This window comes from the organism of the source record quoted next, unplaced genomic scaffold (genome assembly GCF_019419815.1).
Source record: "Pyrus x bretschneideri cultivar Hongxiangsu unplaced genomic scaffold, Pyrus_bretschneideri_v1 Contig5, whole genome shotgun sequence".
NCBI classification, from domain to species: Eukaryota; Viridiplantae; Streptophyta; class Magnoliopsida; order Rosales; family Rosaceae; genus Pyrus; species Pyrus x bretschneideri.
The window spans coordinates 6,116,085-6,133,803 of NW_025999787.1; the positions used below are offsets into that span (position 1 = coordinate 6,116,085).

General features: G+C 35.9%; 2 protein-coding genes across 2 annotated transcripts; both read right to left on the minus strand.

Annotated features, from left to right (window-relative positions):
* Positions 1-485: 485 nt before the first annotated feature.
* Positions 486-8,035, minus strand: LOC103948932 (E3 UFM1-protein ligase 1 homolog). The gene is given in 21 exon segments (XM_009360021.3): positions 486-801; positions 897-989; positions 1,501-1,563; positions 1,660-1,737; positions 1,855-1,918; positions 2,015-2,061; positions 2,648-2,713; positions 2,852-2,944; positions 3,080-3,148; positions 3,233-3,298; positions 3,385-3,539; positions 3,645-4,077; positions 4,566-4,622; positions 4,700-4,793; positions 5,768-5,871; positions 5,995-6,060; positions 6,513-6,560; positions 6,802-7,023; positions 7,025-7,069; positions 7,148-7,459; positions 7,786-8,035. Coding segments are annotated over 21 exon segments (2,451 nt in total). The 5' UTR covers positions 7,960-8,035; the 3' UTR covers positions 486-699.
* A 1,664-nt stretch (positions 8,036-9,699) lies between these two features.
* Positions 9,700-12,906, minus strand: LOC103948937 (ankyrin repeat-containing protein At5g02620). The gene is given in 5 exon segments (XM_009360031.3): positions 9,700-10,335; positions 10,338-10,791; positions 11,286-11,695; positions 11,791-12,495; positions 12,665-12,906. Coding segments are annotated over 4 exon segments (1,647 nt in total). The 5' UTR covers positions 12,152-12,495; positions 12,665-12,906; the 3' UTR covers positions 9,700-9,913.
* Between the last annotated feature and the right edge of the window lie 4,813 nt (positions 12,907-17,719).

Here is a 17,719-nt window from a genome sequence, read left to right on the forward strand (position 1 = left end):
TCAAAGTGCTTGTATGGCCATAAGTGTTAAGAACTTGCGACCGGTACTGTAAAATTCCAGCCATTGTTGTATGGATTGTGAGAAATTTTCTTACCATCTCCTTGGTGTTTTATAGAGGGTAACGAGTTCTGCACACCTTTCTCATCTGAAGCGCACCGTGTGTATTTTCGGTTTTTGAATTGAATAAATCAAAGGAGAATCATATTGCCCATGGGGCTTGCCAACGTATTAATGGTTTGAAATACTTCCTCACTGCTCGTTTGGTTGCTTTTCTTCATATTCCTAGATCCCCATCCCGAGTACGCCAACCAAGCTCTCAAGATCTACTTCGCTTTCAGCAGTCGTCTCTACTGCAGCGTACCACATGAAATTCCCCGGTATGTTTTCTGTCACGGGCTGCCCCCATCTCTTGACAACGTTCAACATTGCACACCATGCGGATGGCTGCTGCTTGTATTAGGTAATCTGTTTTTGGCAAGATATAGTTGCACTGATGATATTTAAACATTAAAATATGAACGCTAATCTCTAATTTGACCAAACCGAACTGAGAACATTTGAATGTCTGTTCCTATCAGTTGGGAGATATAACCACTCCACAAACACCGTAAACGAAAAGCACTCCATCGTGTCCCGAATCTCTTAACTCAGGCTTCTTTCAAAGGTTCGTTTCACATTCGGAACTTGATTTCACGTTAGTCAAGATTGTGAGTTGCGCAAGACCAGGCCTTTGAGTGCGGGCATTTGGGTCTCCAGAAGCTCCCTTTTGCTCAAAATTCTATCCGATGAACAATCTTCTTCCTGATGCAAATAGAGATTGCTTGCATTACATAACGAGTCCAATGAGTAACATATGAATCAAGACTTAAAGGGAAAACCGCAAAATAACTACTCACGTCTCCACTTGCAGCAGATATTAACGTTAACAGGGCCACTGTTGCAGTTTGATAATCTGTCAGGATCTTGAAGGCTGAGTCATCTAGTTTATCCTGAAAAGATGGTGTTGTTATTAGGGACAGGATACTAGAAACTGTACCCTTTTATTCAAATGAGAAATCAATCGTAGGAACTCAAGTACGGGCACAATTCCTTGCGTTAGGTTCCCTTATGTTCACTTTGAAAAGTTTAGTTGCTATGGTGACTTGAATATTGGAACGTACAACTCAACAGATCTTGTGTAGTAACTAGTAAATTACATTCACCAAAATAAATAAAACTCAAAATTAGCCACAACATAGTCTCTTTCTTATTCTCCCGGTAGCTAACTGGATCAAATGTTATAATTTAATGAAAAACCGACTTATTTTTGTAAGTCTTGTTCAGTGACATTGTGATACGAAACCTAATGAATCTAACATGAGGAACTTTCGTAAGGAAAAGAATGGAGACATATATCTTGTCAAACTATACCGCTTGGATAATCATCTAGGCTAAGGCTAAGGCTAAGACATACTGCAAATATGTACAACTTGATGGAGAAGTTGGGGAGAGAAAACGTACCTTCAGCCGTGAAACAGCGACAGCGATGGCCCTTCCAGGTGCTTGAAGAGCTTTATGGTGAACCTACATATGAAAATTCATGTTACTAAACTGGGCAAAATGAGAAGCATGAATGTGCATATATAATACTGATTCTGGTAGCAACAAAAATTAACAAACCTGTACGTAAATCAGGGAGACAACTTTTGGCAAAAGAGGAACTGGATCCGTCTCAGCAGAAACTTGAGACACCAAATCCTGAAAATGATACAGAAAGAAAACCATAAAAAGTAATTTTCATATCCATATGGACAAGTTACACACCTAGCTATTTGTGAATAATAGATTTGACAATTCCTTATACAAGATCTAAACCTTCTGATATGAATGCAGAAGCGTTCTTTCCAATTTCTTGTCAAGCTTTCTCAAGAGCAAGCCGCTAGAAAATTTAAACCAAAACGTTTATATTAGCTTCAGAGAAAGTAAGTGCTTCAAGGAACCCATCACAAAGACAAATAAATAAGCATGCAATTACCTCTCTTCTGTAATATCTCTTAGAGCAGTCATGAAAGTTTCCACCCGCTGCCATGTAGAACATTCAACATGTGACATCATTGTGGTAAGTCGACGGAGTTGAGTAATAGTGTGACACATACAAAGTTTTTTGATTTCATCAAAAGTATATAAGATGTATCAGGCAGATAAGAAAATAAAAAATAATAACAATAATTGCCACTAAACAAAAACTTTCTTCAAAAATTAAACATTCCAAGCTAACTGCTTCGTTTATTATGGATAACCTTCAGGGATAAAAATAATCAGCTCTTCCTTGAACATTGCATACAAAGAACAGGAAACAGTATCAATGTAGAAACTCAACCAGTGTCGAGTGCTTAATTTTGCATACAGAAAAACTAATAAGATAACTGCAAACTCTGTAGAACCAGAAGAGTTTGGAGATCAGAAACAAAGTACTGAATCCACTAAGGATGCAACCTAAATTCATAATTAAGAAAAAAGATAATCACTGTATAAAGGATTATCTATCAGAAAAATAGAAATAACTATCCAACATAAAACTGAAAAATCAGCTCAAGACTTGTGACTAGCCCATCCAGATAGCTCCCAGAAATAGAAATCAGCGGGTTTCTAACAAATAAGAACTGACCTTTCCTTCCAATGCTTCAACTACAGCAAGAGCCTTGCTTGAAAGAGATCCAGGAAAGTTTTTGGCCTGCAAAAAACCAAAGGACCATAAAGCGTTTCTTTTAATGGATAACGTGCTTGAGAAGTTCCATATTTATGAAAGAAAATGACGGAGTGCTCTTGGGAAATGTCAAAAAGTAACATCAGGTAGTAGATTATTTCCTACAATGGAAGTTCTCTCTCCCGCGTTGAGGGAAATAGATTCTGTAATTTGAGGCTCTGCAACTTCAACTCCATTCTTCAATTTGTTGTGCATGTCCTACATCATACGTAACCATCATTTAAAATCTGTGAAACAGCTCAGCTACATGCACAGATGACCAGTTTAGTGTGTGTGAATACATGTACATATTGTGACCATGAACATGACAACATCACAATGAAAGAAAGCTACCAAATTTTGAAGAAGCATATCAGCAATAGTAGTAGCTGTTGTTCTTAACAGATGCCGGTGAAAAATGACCTGTCAATCATCGATGAGCCTTCTTTAGTTCATTTTATCACCAACTGAAACCACTTAACACGCATCACTAGAGGGAAAACTTACTGAGGTTGATTGGTCATCTTCAAACAAATCTAAAGCCTTTTCATAAAGCTGCATATTTAAGAAAGACTGCAGGGAATAAAAGGCAGTTTAGCACATCGGAGACTCTAAAAGGGTTCCAAATAACAATAAATATAGTTGCTGGAGTTTATTACCTCATCAAGTTTCTTTTGCAAGTTATCAAGTAAGTTCCTCATTCTCTCCGCATTTTCTGTAAACAATGCCTTTCTTCTCTCCTTCCAGGAGTTGATTAACTTGGGCCTCAAATAGTGTGCCAAAGGTCCAAGAATTGTTTGGGGATCGTCAGGACCTATCAAAGTAGTACACTGCTTCTATCAAAACACAGTTTGAAACTCATGGCATTAAGTCTCAATTATCAAAATGAACAAAGTAGCTGAAGACAGAATCAACAGACCTTGTTCTTCAAAATCAGGTACAAGCGCTGTAATCTTATTCATTACCCAATCTTCTGAAGGGACATTGAGATTTTCCTCTTTTATTTTTACCAACTTAGCAGCTGCTTTTGACTCTGAGGCCTGTCCAGAAGAGGTATTCTTGCCTTTCCTTTGGTTTTTCTTAGATTTCGTAGGAACATTGTCCTGGTTGTCCAGCTCACTCTCAGCTGGCCCTGTTATCATGCTTCCAGCCCCTCTACCTTTTTTCTTTTTTGATCCCTTCTCCGTTGCCTGTTTATTACTGCTGCTGTCACTAACAGTTTCATTGGACTCAGTCGACCTGCTTGTGTCATGACCAACTTTTGTCTCCTGCAAATCATCTGACACCACAGTACTGGAAGGAACTGAAACACTAAAGGTTTCCATTTCTTTCTCCAGGCGATCATACACATCCTGACATGAGATTGTATACGCAAAGCATCAGAATTTATAAACTAAAAAGAGGTGTAGAATTGCTTAAAGTCACAATGAAGACCTTTAGAAGTCAGAAAGTCCATGAGTCCCACAGCTTTACTTCTACAATAAACTTAAAAACCAGGTTCTTCCTCATTATTTGGCAAAGTATGTTTATATATCTAACTGATAATCACTTTCCAGGAAAGAAATTGTAAGTACATGCGTAGTTCAATGTCGAAGAAAACACCAGGTGGAAATGTGCAAACTTGTGAGTAAAATTGTAGTTACTTAGCCTAAACCCTCAATGGCATGTTTGTAATTTTTGCTGTTTTTGGGTATGCAATAAATGTCAGTGTTCTACTTTTCTATTTGGACTCAATTTAAGAGTTTTAGTCATTAGACCTTAGATAATAAAAAAATACCAATCAATCAGGAACCTGAATCTTAAATTTAACTAGTTTTATAATATACTTCAATGGACATACCTTGATAAAGCCGCTGCTAAATACATATGACTCCCCGAAGATTATTGCTTTATCAGACTGCAAAAGATGATGCACATAAGAGTTAACAGATCAAGTGTATGAGTAAAAGAGCAGACTTGATATCAGAAAGCCACCTTGAGACCCTGCTGAATGGAAGGGCAAAGGGACAAAAGTTTAGATGCATCCTGAGACCCAAAGGACATTGGGAGTATAGAAAGTGAATCGATCCTGCATTGCTCCATCCAATCATATAAGGAAATAAAAATGTAATGCCTACCTTAACATAACAGTATGATGGAAACACATTTAAGAACCTTGTTAAAACAGCTTTCTATATCTATCTAATCCATGAAAAGCATCTTGATGAACTTAAGTATTGTTTCAAGTATAAGAATTTCAGTGAAATGACAGATTAAATGGCCTTCAACTAAAAAATTCCAAACCTGAAAGAAAAAAATGTTGGGTTTTTTCCAGCCCATGATACGTTGTCCTACGTCTATAAGGAATTATAGTCGATTAAAATTGGAGTTGTTTTCCCAATTGGAGTTAGTTTCTCAATTGGAGGATTCATAACTAGATTCCAATTAGGATTAGTAATCCTTATTGAAGAAGACCTTTATTATGTCTATATAAAGGGACTATTGTACTAGTTTTGAGAAGGGAGCAAAACAATAAATTGTATACCACTGAAGGGATTAGAGTGAGAGAATATTGTAAAGTGTGTATGAGAGAAAAGAAAAGAGATAGTGTATTTCTTGTTCTTGTTCTTTCAGGTTTTTCGTCGAGTCCTAGTTCTAGAGATTTGGCAAGATTATTGGTTGTACTCATTATTGATATAGTGAAAGATTGTTGTTGCTGTCCTGTGGATATAGGCACATATTGCCGAACCACGTAAATTCTTAGTGTTATTTATCTTGGTTATTTGTTTTTCGATTTCCGGAGTTTGTTCTTGTTTTTCCCATTCTTAAACGCGATATTCTCAACAAAAAAAAAAAAAAAAAAAAACCGCACAATGATTATAATAGGGGTTTATAATAAGATGGTCACTCTGTTCACCCATGAAAGCAATCTAATTAGGGCACAAAGAGTAAAACAGAAAAGGTACAGTGTCAAGTGATAAAATTTCATACTTATGTTACAATAGGTGATGAAATTAACTCGTAGAAAAGTAAAGTATTCATAACAATAGTAGAGAAGTTTACCAGCTATCACGTTCGAGAGCATCTTCTGTAGCAGCATCAAGCATCTCAATTATTGAGGGGTGAACAAATGTAGTAACCAAAGGTATGCCTTCTGGATATCTGGACTAAATTCAAGTACATAACCACAAATTTAATTACATATAAAACAATAGAAACAAAGAAATGACTTCACATAGAAATCCTATAAGCTCCAAAATCAGAGCATCAACATGAAAACAATTAGATACCTGCAAGAACTGAATGGGCTGAGGAATTCTAAGTTTGTGTAGAACATCATAGTTAATGAAAGAATTCTGCAGGATATTGAAGAAAAAGTTAGAAGAACAAATCATTAATATCTAAGAATGTTCTTCCCTACTTCAGTACCAAAAAGAAATGCTAGAAACCACACAAAATGTATTGAACTTTGGTTTCCCATAAATTTATGTAACCACAAAATCACAAATTCTTTAGAAAGGTCCAAGCCTTGGACTGAGAAGCTACTAGTAATCTCGACACTCTACAAGTACAAAAAAATAGTGCTAAATACCACATATAATACACTTGTTGAGTTGCATTACCAATACTGCTCATTGGATAGAGGTCTCAAAAATGAGAAAAGTAAAAGGTCAAATCAGAGGTTGAAACTAAAACATACAACTGAGCATGCAATTAGGAGTAAATGTTAAATTTGAAGTTCAGGAAGCATCTACAGGTTTCCGGACACCACATGTTTACAAATAGGTGGGAGAAAAGGGTTTCATACCTGAGAAAAGAAAGAATCAATTGATTCCTTTTGAGCAATGGCAAAGACCTGTACGGAAGTTACAAATAATGTACAGGTATAGTCAGCTTTAAAGAAAATATTTTTCTTTGATAGAAAACCATAAAGTCTATGTGAAGAGATTCTGTAATAACAAAGCTAATGGTCTGCATGTTTGTGCTAGCACATTACTGAAGTCGATGTTAATCAGAGGATGGAACTTTTACTCCAGTCATTATACACAATGAAATCAAAACACCTAAACCAAATGAAACGAGATTATGACACATACATTAGGTGTCCAATGAACTCCTGCACGAAGTGATCCAAGAATTTCGCCTTCCTTTACAAGCCCATTAAACAGGGACTGGAAAAATGAACCTTCTACAGCCACTCCACTGGCTCCATCCATTTCTTGCAACAGCTGCTGTAACGAACTCCACAACAATGATAAGTTTGTGGGAACTGCAATACCTCTGGCAGCACCACGAACCATGGCAGTAACCCGTGCAACTGTATGCAGGAGTATACAACTGCCCACCTTCAAGCCTACCTTTCACCTGAATCAAGAGAACAACCCATATATAATCTTCCTTTCCTCGATTCCAAAATCACTCAAAGCCAGGAAAATTAGTTACCAAAGTCCCAAGGCGGGGCTCCAACACAGATGCCACCATTTCCGAACTGACATGCAACTGCGCGGCAAGTTCTGCCAAAGCGATTTGGCTACACTCTTGAAGCCTGTCATTGACTTCTTCGGCAACAGAATCCCAATAAGACTGTGATATTATTTCGCCTTGAATCAACATAAGCTCCGGATCATCCAAAACAACATGCTGAGCTTGCTTCTCAACATGATACAAATCCACTCCTGTAGTGTCCGCAAGGTCAATCAACGAAACACGCCCTAGTTTACTGACCTCCGCCGATATTTCGTTCCTCAATTGATCCTATCATTACCACACCACCATCATTCACCAAATTCAAACCATTCCAGCCAAAATCACACTCACACTCACTACTCAAATTACAAATGCAATTATCATATTAAATAAATAACAATACATAAAACGAAAAACTATTACCAAACACATTATTGATTTGAATTACGATGAAATTAAAACGAAATGCCGTGTTTGATGACCGAAATTGAAAATAAAAGGGAGTTTCTTCAAATAATTTCTCATCTATTTTCTCGAGAAACAAAGATATAGATATAGATATATATATATATATATATAGAGAGAGAGAGAGAGAGAGAGAGAGAGAGGTTTACGGGAGTAATGTATTCTTTGCCGGTGACGGTGTGGAGGAGCTCGAAGTCGATGATGTGGAGCTCCTGAAGCTTCTGGACCAATTCGACGACGTTTCGATCGGATAATCTGATGCTCGATTTCGCTTGCTGTGCGAACTCGAATTGCCTCTGCAATTCCAGCAATTCATCGTCCATTTTCGGATCACTTTCCGAGTCTCCGGGTCCAGAGAGAGGTTTTGTTCGCGCTTTTGCTCTCGTTGGACCTTTCGACCCGAATGCTCTCGTATATCCGATTCTCGCAAAAATCAGGTTTCTATTGGGCTTCTCGGACTCCATTATGCGTCTTTGTGAGTTGGGCTTGAAGCCCATTAAAAGGCCCATATGTCTAATAATTCGAGTTTTATGGGTATCCAGAAATGGAAAATAAAATAAAAAGAATTTAGGGTACCATCCTGCAACTGAATATCCCACCCTGGGCAGGACGATTGAGGAGACCATCTTCCGCAGCCGCCTCGACATTGACTATTTGCATTTATTACACGTGGTTCCTAATAATTCTCAATTCTTCATCGAGTGAGTGCGCTTGTGTCTCCCGTTGACTGTCAACTACTAAAATTTTCGGTATTTCTATAAAAATATTGAAAAAATCAGAAAAATATTAAAAATGTCTGAAGTCTAAACTTCACTCTGTACAGAAAAAGTTCTAAAATTTCGGCTAAAATCAAAGGATTTTGTTGAATATTTTTGATAAAATGCCATAAAATATTCTTTAAATTTCATTTTAAATTTTCACGTTTTTGAGCAAATTTTCATTATTTTCATATAAAACAACTGATATTGGTATGAATATTGATATATACATTGATATTTTTATAAATTTGTACATCGATATTGCCACATATGACAATATTTTAAGGACATCAACTACAAAATTTTATTTACGATCATATTTTTATAAGAAAAATGAGATGCACTGCTAGAGTTAAATATCATGTTAATTTCAGTGTTATAAAATGATATAAATATAACTAGTTCGGTTTAATGGACTGTTTTTTAATCAACGTGTTTTTTAAGACAAGATTAGACACTTATCACTTTATATATGCAACCAATGGAAAGAGATCATGATCTCCTTCTCCAAAGCTACCAAATCAAGTGATTTGGACTATTAAAATATAATTCAACGATAACAAATTATTATAACTTTTAAAAAATTTTACTAACTTTTCTGTTTTTAGTCATTTGATCAAATTTTAAAGATCCGGATCATTTGATTTATGGTTTTAAAGAAAGAGATCCGAAGATGATCTCTTTCCGCAATCAATCGACATGTTACTGATAATATCATATCATAAAAGTGACAGTAACCTTTATAGTTAAGACTTAACATGAATAAAATCTTTACATAAAAATGTAATCAATAATATAATCAGTAACGCAAGGTCCGAACGTTTGAGTACGTAGATTACTTAAACATCGACATATTTTAAATAATTATCGAATCCCCTTATCATCGCATCTCTAAATAGTACATTCAACATGATATTATACGTAAGGGGTACATTAAATGTATCGACTCACTATGATTGTCCCTCTTGTCCTCAAAGTCAATGATGGTCTTTAGTTGGACAAATTGTTGGGATATGGTTTCGCAAAACCCAAAAAAATATCTAAAGGAGGAAAAAGGGTTTTTATAGTCAAATGATTTTTGAGGTTAGTATATCTCTTTATTATGGACTCTGACGTTTAAAATTGATAAAACTATTCTTGAGTTTGTCGATTATCAATCAATTTGTAAAAAATCTCCGTTAAATTAAATAAAACGTAAATACTCTCAATTTTTGTCAATTCATTTAAACCCATTGTTCATTAAATTGAGGATATTTGACTTTATTTAACATACATTTTTTACGGAATGACCAAAATGATTAAAAGTAGAGAAAATCGAGGACCAGTTCCATCAATTTTAAATCTCAAAAACTAAAATGAGGAGTTATGTCGATCTCAAGGTGCATTTTGGCTAAAAACTATGATCAACTCCTTGTAGACAATATACATTTTTGAAGTTGATTTTATAATAATTATGGACACCTTTTAGGCCCAATGGTGGCAAAACAAAAATATGATGCAGGCGTGTATGGAAGCAGTTTCAAATTGCATACATCTTCTTATAGTCATTGTTGAGCAGCTCAGATTCAGACATTACTGCAGACAAAGACCACGAGCGCGATCTGCTGTCCAACGATGATCTCCGAATGCTTCTCATGTTCTTCGCCTCAATCCGATGCCTAACTACCCAGAAACACATGGTTCCCAGAGTTGCAGCCATGATTACAGTTCCGATGATTGTTACTCCAATTGCTAGCCATGTCTGACGACCCACCACAACAAAAGAGAGCGCCAGAAATGCCACGGAAACAAGCACACAAGCCAACCACATTAGCTTGTTGATGATTGCCATCATCTGCTTCTTCGCCTTGCTCTCGATCACCACAACAGAAGTTTGCACCACCACAACAGCCAGAGAAATGAAGAGCGCAATGGAGTCGAAGATGAAGAAGATTATGAAGCGAGTTTGGGAGCAATGTTTGCCTCGCCAAGTGACTGCCCCGCAGGAATGTCTTCGGGGTCATCAACGTATTGGCCAGGGATTTGGAAAATAGCTGCAAAGGTGACCGTGGCTATGAGGACAGCAACGACAGTGTTGGAGTTTATGGCATTGTTGAGGCCTTCCGTGTGCATTTTGTGAAGGCGTTTGGCAATGCCTTGAACTCGTCTTCTGGTTTGGCGAGTGTGTTCTAGCTGGTGGTGGACTTCGTGTTTTATGTCACTCACTGTTTGTTTCAGCTCTCGAGCTGGGTTTGTAGCTTGTGGTTTGATTTCTTTAGCACTCTGGACACCGCGCTCTTGGAGAAAAGCTTTAATGTCCGGGTTCCCAGTTTTCTCGGCAGTGTCAAGGGCAGTTTCTGCAGACTTGTTTACTGCTTTTGTGTTGGTTTCACTGTGTTCGAGTAGCATCTTAACAATCTGCACACATAAAACCGACATTATGCTCGTCAGATTGAAACTTACAATTTCTTTCTGTAATTTGGTATAAGGGGTCTAATAAATTCATCCGATTAACCAATAAAAGGTAAAAGAAGCATCATAAGTACCTATAAAACCTAACAAAGGTAGAATTTGTAACTTTGTGGGGAGACAACCCGGAAATGCACCAAAATTGTCGAGCAAAAGCAACCAAGATGCCCAAATTACAAAACTTAATGAAGGTAAGCTTATACAAGACTATTGCTTTTTCTCAAAAGATTGAGATTTAGCGATCCATCGCGCTATAGCATTGCATAAAATCCGGAAGATGAGAGCATCTAGCCTGCCTAAATAACCGAACGTAATGTGCACTATAGCCTATAGGCATAAGAATGTGAAGGAATTTTGTTGAATCATTAATATAAGTTCTTATGCATTCAGCTCAATTAAGAAAACATGAAATGTTAGTAAGGTCAGGGAAAAGGTTAGTTTACCTCAGCTCTACCCTTCCGGGTAGCTATATGCAACGCCGTGTTGTCTTTACCGTCAACCATGTTTATCAAAGAAGGATCTGCCTTGATCAACTGCTCCACCACCTCAAGATTCTGCCCCTTAGCCGCCATGTGCAGCGCCGTCTGCCCCTTCTTATCCACCCGCGTTGCAATACCAGGCTCCTTGTCCAGAAGCGCCTTCACAACCTCCAAATGACCATTTCTCGCTGCAGAATGCAGCGCGGTTTTTCCATTACTTCTAGCAATGGTTGCCAGGCTGCTTCCTGCCTCCAATAGAAAGTTCACCACCTCGATATGCCCTTGCATCGCAGCTGTGTGCAAAGCCGTGGTGTTTGATAGATCCACCGTCATAGTCAGTTCCGGATGAGCCTCCATAAGCACATTCAACACATCTGCAAAAGGCACAAACCGAAAACATTAATCTTCCACCGAAAACAACATAACACGAAAAATGAAGAAAAAGGGGAAGTTCTTAACGGATACATACCCATATCCCCTTGTTTGGCAGCAATGTGGAACGCATCAAACCCGTTTCTCGCTTTGATTCCGGCGTTGGCGAGATCATAGTACTTGATCATCTCCCTGACCAAATCAACATAACCATATTCTGCAGCAACATATAGTGCTGTTTCATCAGATGAGTTTTGCTTTGCCAATAACTCCTTCAACTCACCCTCTTCTGTATTTTCAAGGATATCCATCACCACCGCCATCCTTCCAGACCTCGCCGCGGAATGTAAAGGCGTATCATCGCGCTTTCCCGTTAACTGCTTGGTCATCTTCTTCCGGGACAAGGTTGGCTGCGCCACCGCCTGCGGCTGCTCAGTCGGGGCCGCTTCTGCCTCCATTATAGCAAGTTACAAAAATATCCCCCTTCTTTCTCTCTCTATATCTATTTTTCTATCTCTCCTTCTCCACAAGCTAATTCTAACCAATGATTTCAAGAGTTTTTCCTCTTCTTTCAAGCAAAAACCCAGATCAAAATTTGCATTTTTCATCCAAAACAGTCATCGTTTCTTCAAACCAAATCAAAGAAATTCAAAAAAATCCCCTGAAATTCAGCAAAACCACGGCCTTTGAAATCGGTTTCTATCTCACACCTCTGGTTCTGAATTCTCCTCCACCCCAAATCGCTGCCCTGTTTCCACAACAAAAAACAGAGCTCTACCAATCAATCCCAGCTTCAACAAACCTAAAAAAAAAACACAATATTACAAAAACAAAATTATGGGTTTTTGTTGTTGCACTTTTCTCAACATATCCTAATTTCTCATTCAGTTTTTTCAACACAACAGGATTTGAAAATTTGAATTAAAAACCAAAGAAAAAAGGGAAAAATAAACCGAAGAAACTATATGTACCTGGTTCTGAAGAAACAGAAAGGAGCTTGTATGTTCTCCTCTTCCATGTAACCAAAAACAGCCCGTAAAATTCAGGAGCAGTTTCTAGAGGGCCATGGGATTCAACAACCACGCTGTAAAAGCATATTTAGGAGACAAATGAAAGGAAGTAGAAACTTTTTTCTGAGAGGCCCTTTTCTTTCGGAGGTAGAAAGAGCAAGAAAGGAATTGGCTATAACATACACACACACACACACACACACATACATATATATATATATATATATATATATATATATATCCAGGTGAATATGTAAATTGAAGGAAAATAGGCCAAGAAATGGAAATTTAAAAAAAAAAAAAAGTATTAAATAAAAAAAGGGCATGTATACAACAACAGCGACAGCTGCAACTTTACGTGAATCCGAATCGGACCCAGAATAACCAATAAATGATTGCCCAAAGGTTTTAGTTCTAGAGAAAATTTAAGGAAAATGACTTCTACACGTCTTTATTTTTCTGTACGTCTCTATTTAAAATCATATGTTAATCTCGGTTGTTTTATTTGATCAAAATGACAAATATGGTGTTTATAAGGATAAAAATATTATGTAAAATTGTTTTTTTTTTAAATTAAAAGAAAATATTATTTTTATAAAGACGAAGATGGGATAAAATAAAATGGGAGGGGGGAAAAACAGAATGAAGTGGCGAAATATATGAAGTAACGGAGATAACAGAACCACGCGCGCTTTTGAATGGGTTGGCGCACAGGGTTTTCATGTTCTTATTCTTCTTTTATTAATTTTTATTTTTGTTTTTACAAACAACTGGTTAAGAAGTAGACATATCCATTCAGGATTGAGTTTACTTGTATTGAAATTTATATTCCTTAAAATTAAATTCTGATGACAGGTCAACCACCATTGAAGTTCTTGAAAGCAATAAGTTTTTTCTTATGTTGAGATTAGGGGGAGAAACCAAAAAACTAATTAGGATTTTTTTTAATAAAATCTTGGATTAATTCGGTTAGTTTCTTGTTTTAGGTTTTTATTTTGGGAGCTTTCTTTTTTTTTAGACAAAACAATAGTGGTTTTTTTATTATAACAAATACAACTATCAAAGAGAATATTCGAGATAATATCCAAAAGGCCCTCAATCTAAATAAGCTTTAATAAAACATAAAAGGTCAACTCGGTCAAACTAGTTGCCGCAATACTAGTGGATTTGAGGGAGAGATGCCCGAAAGTGAGTAAAACAACGCATCAAAGTCTTGAAATCATCCACAGTCAAACTTAGGGCTAATTTGGTATTGATGTGCTTTGAAAAAAAGTTGATTCTGCTGTGCTGTGAGAATAAGCAGTTGTAAAATAAAGCAGCAGAGTGTTTGGTAAACTTTTTTGTGAAAGTGCTTTTGGAAAAAGAAAAGAAAAAACAGTATTATAGTGTTTGATAAACTTTTATGTAAAACAGCTGTGACTGTGTGAAATGACAAAAAAGGGTATAATACTAGTAATTTAATTTTCTTAACAAATAAAGGTGAATTACTAAATATACTTTATTTTTAAAAGAAAAATATTTATAAACCTTATCTTAAATATTAATTAGTATGACAAACTACTTCAATTGAAATATTTTAGACTGATAGCTAGGATTCATTAGTACAATATTTTTTCCCAATTAATTTTTTCCACAAACCATATCACCTTCCCCAATTAATTTGTTCCCGACCCTCCATCCCCAATCATTTTTCCTGACACCCATACACTCATCCATTTGCTCTTCCCACCCTTCTTTCACTCTCACTCTCCCATCCCCAAATTTAAAAATCCAAACAAATAAATAGCGAAATTTTAGACATGAGAAGCTTACCAGAGGAGGGATGTCGAGCAGGAGAACGCAACCTGGAGAACGAGAGAGATTGTCGAGATTGAAGTTTTCTAGTTTGGGTGCGAGAGGTGTGCTTACGAGAGGCATGTTCTGAAAGTGTGAGGAAAGGAGGAGGGCAATTTTGGGCTATTGAAAAATTCATTAAAGATTACTGTTCACCCGTGTTTTTAAAAATAAGCTAATTTTTGGAAGCTGCTATTTGCAGCTTCATGTTTTGGGCTTATTTTCATCCAAAACTTTGAAATAAAGCTGATTTTGAGAGTTTACCAAACACCAAAAACCCTCCCAGTTTTTTTTCATACCAGCTTTTTTTAAAATCACATCAACCCCAAACCATACCTTAGAGGACTAAGATGACACTTCAAAGCCAAACAAATTATATTCAAATATCCTCTGACCTCACTAAGGGTTTCAGCCAATTTTTCTTAGCCAAAAGCACTAAAATAACTTATTTAATAGAAGGAACACAAGAATAAAATAGCAGCTGACACGCAGAGAGACCAAATCACGCGCGAGTCAGGAAAATTGCACAATAATCACTCTAATGAGACCCCAACCTGGAGGTAGTAGAGCAACAATATAAACACCTCCGATCATAAACACTGAAACCAATAGTTTTGAGCAACACTCATATTTATCTTTTGAAAAGTCAAGCATTATTCTACGTATAATTGGGGTTTGATTTGGGTTACAAAATATAATGGATGATGGGAAAAGCACCATAAGTATTAGTGGGTCACAGCTAGAGGTAATCATCGACCAACCCAAAAACCCTAGTGACTAATTACCGCATACATATAACATCTTTATTTGATTTTCGCACATGGAGTTCAATTTAGTACACGTCTATTGAATCCATCTTTAAACTTTGGGCCCATGCATTCTTTACCTTTCATGAAGAAAAGGATAAAGTAGATTCTTGTGGACGACTTTCGTACTCTAGATTTTTTTAATGTGTTGAAAACATGAGCAGTATAATAAGTGTATTAATACAATTAGGTAAAAATTTAAAAATGTAAATTCAACTAACTGTATATTATAACATTTGATGTATCGGAATGTGTTCTTAACACATTGAAAATTTTCTCTATTCATACCCTTTTATTGTATGTGATTATCGGTTAGGCATATGGAAATGCAAAATTTTGTTTTTCTAATGATTCTAATCTATTTCAAGAAAAATAATGAATTTATAAGGGTAAGATGAGTCTATAAAAGTGATATAATGAGTCTATTAGAGTGTCGGTCAGTTAGACAATTTGGATTTTTTTAATCATTTTTGCTAATTGGCTTGTTATCACCTTGTTTAGACTGAGAAATTTTTCGTTGTGAACTGGGAACACAGGATGATACACCACTTGTTTTTATGCAAGTGGTGGAAAATTTTAATTTTTAAGTTATTAATCTTTTAATACACATAACCCACCATTTATATAGGGACACGTGATGTACCACCTTGTGTGACGGTCATACTAAAAAATCTCTTGTTTAGATTTTGGATTGTGTTTTTGTTAAGGATAATTAATTAATCATATTCGCACTTCATTCGAATACTACAAATAACACTATGAAATGAATAACGTTAGGAATATCAAAATTTTAAATCAAATGATGTGTCACAAATAGAAAATAAGTACATTAATTAATAGTTAAGTAATAATCCAATCATTAGTATCAACATCATTTATTTTATAAAATTTGGTTTAAAAACTTGATCTCCCTAGCATTACCCTTAAGAAATTGTTATTGATACTTTAAAAATCTAATTGTGCACTTCAATAATAACTATAACACTATTATTATGTTACTGTTATTATATATATATATATATATATATATATATATTAATGGGTGACGGAGAATTAAATTTAGAACTTCAAGTGCATAAACAACTGCTCTTACTCACTTAGCACTAAATCACTTGCCTATAAAAACATATTTTCTAAAACAATATAATATGTCCCCGTCTAGTTTGTAGATACATTTAGGCTACCTAAACAAAACATTATTGGAATTGTTTTTGGACATTATCCTTATTTCTAAATTGTAGATATGCAAAGGAAACATTTCTTTTCATTTATCTTTTTATTTACATATTTGGCATTCTATTATATTTAGAAGGTGATGGTCTATAATATATGGGCTCATTCTAACATATATATAAGGAGTTTGTACGTTGTAGAAAGCGGATTTCATTAATAAGAAACGATAAATTCATGGCATTCATGTATATATGCGTTCACAAACGAAGACAAAGTAAAATCTAATCACACATTCTATTGTCTGACAAAATAATATTCTCGCTATTTCTTTATTGGTCGGTAACTTAAAATGTCCCAAAGTATTTATCTTTTATTTTTCTGAACCAATTATCTATCTTCATTATTCATAAGCAAAGTTCTAAAAAATGTTAAGTACTAGTAGGATAATACGTTGGGGTCCAGTGGCTAGGCGGCTAAGCGGGAGTTTAGGCGAATTTAATTAAATTTATTATATAACATATAAATAAGTGCCGACTGACACTCTAGAAAATAAAAATATATTTATATTGGAAATTTAGAAAAGTTGAAACTTTAAACTTAAGACATATTGTCATCGTCACTGACAAATGCAGCAAAAAATAAGAAAAATAAGAAAACCAAATTTGAAAATTTACTAATTAACTAGGTTATTCAAAAAATCTTTAACTTAATCAATAAAATTAAAAACAATGGAACTGCCTAATCCTCGTCTAGCCTAGCCTCTAGCCAATTTTTTTTCACATTTCAACTTAAATCGCATCAATCTTCGATCGCATAAGTCAATTTTTAGAACACTTCATAAACCAAAAAATTGTCACTTTCATATCTTGCTTAATTTCTACAAGTTCATTTTGGTCGGTGACTCAGGAGGTAAAGTGATTTCTTTTTTTTTTTTTTCTTTTTATATTTTTTGGTCCAAGGAAGTAAAGTGAATTCAAGCCTACAATGATTGCATATTTTACACACTTTACACTGTGTGAGTCGTTCAATTGCCAAAGGTGGTCCCAAGTCAGCTAAAATATTTGGGGCCCGCGCAGGTGGACCGCGACTGTTTTGGACGGAGGTGAGAACGCCCACGTTGCCACGGCAGTCCAAGACAAGACAAAATCGACGAGTAAAAATGGACCCACGCGTATTTGTCAAATCCCGCGGACCCACACCCGAG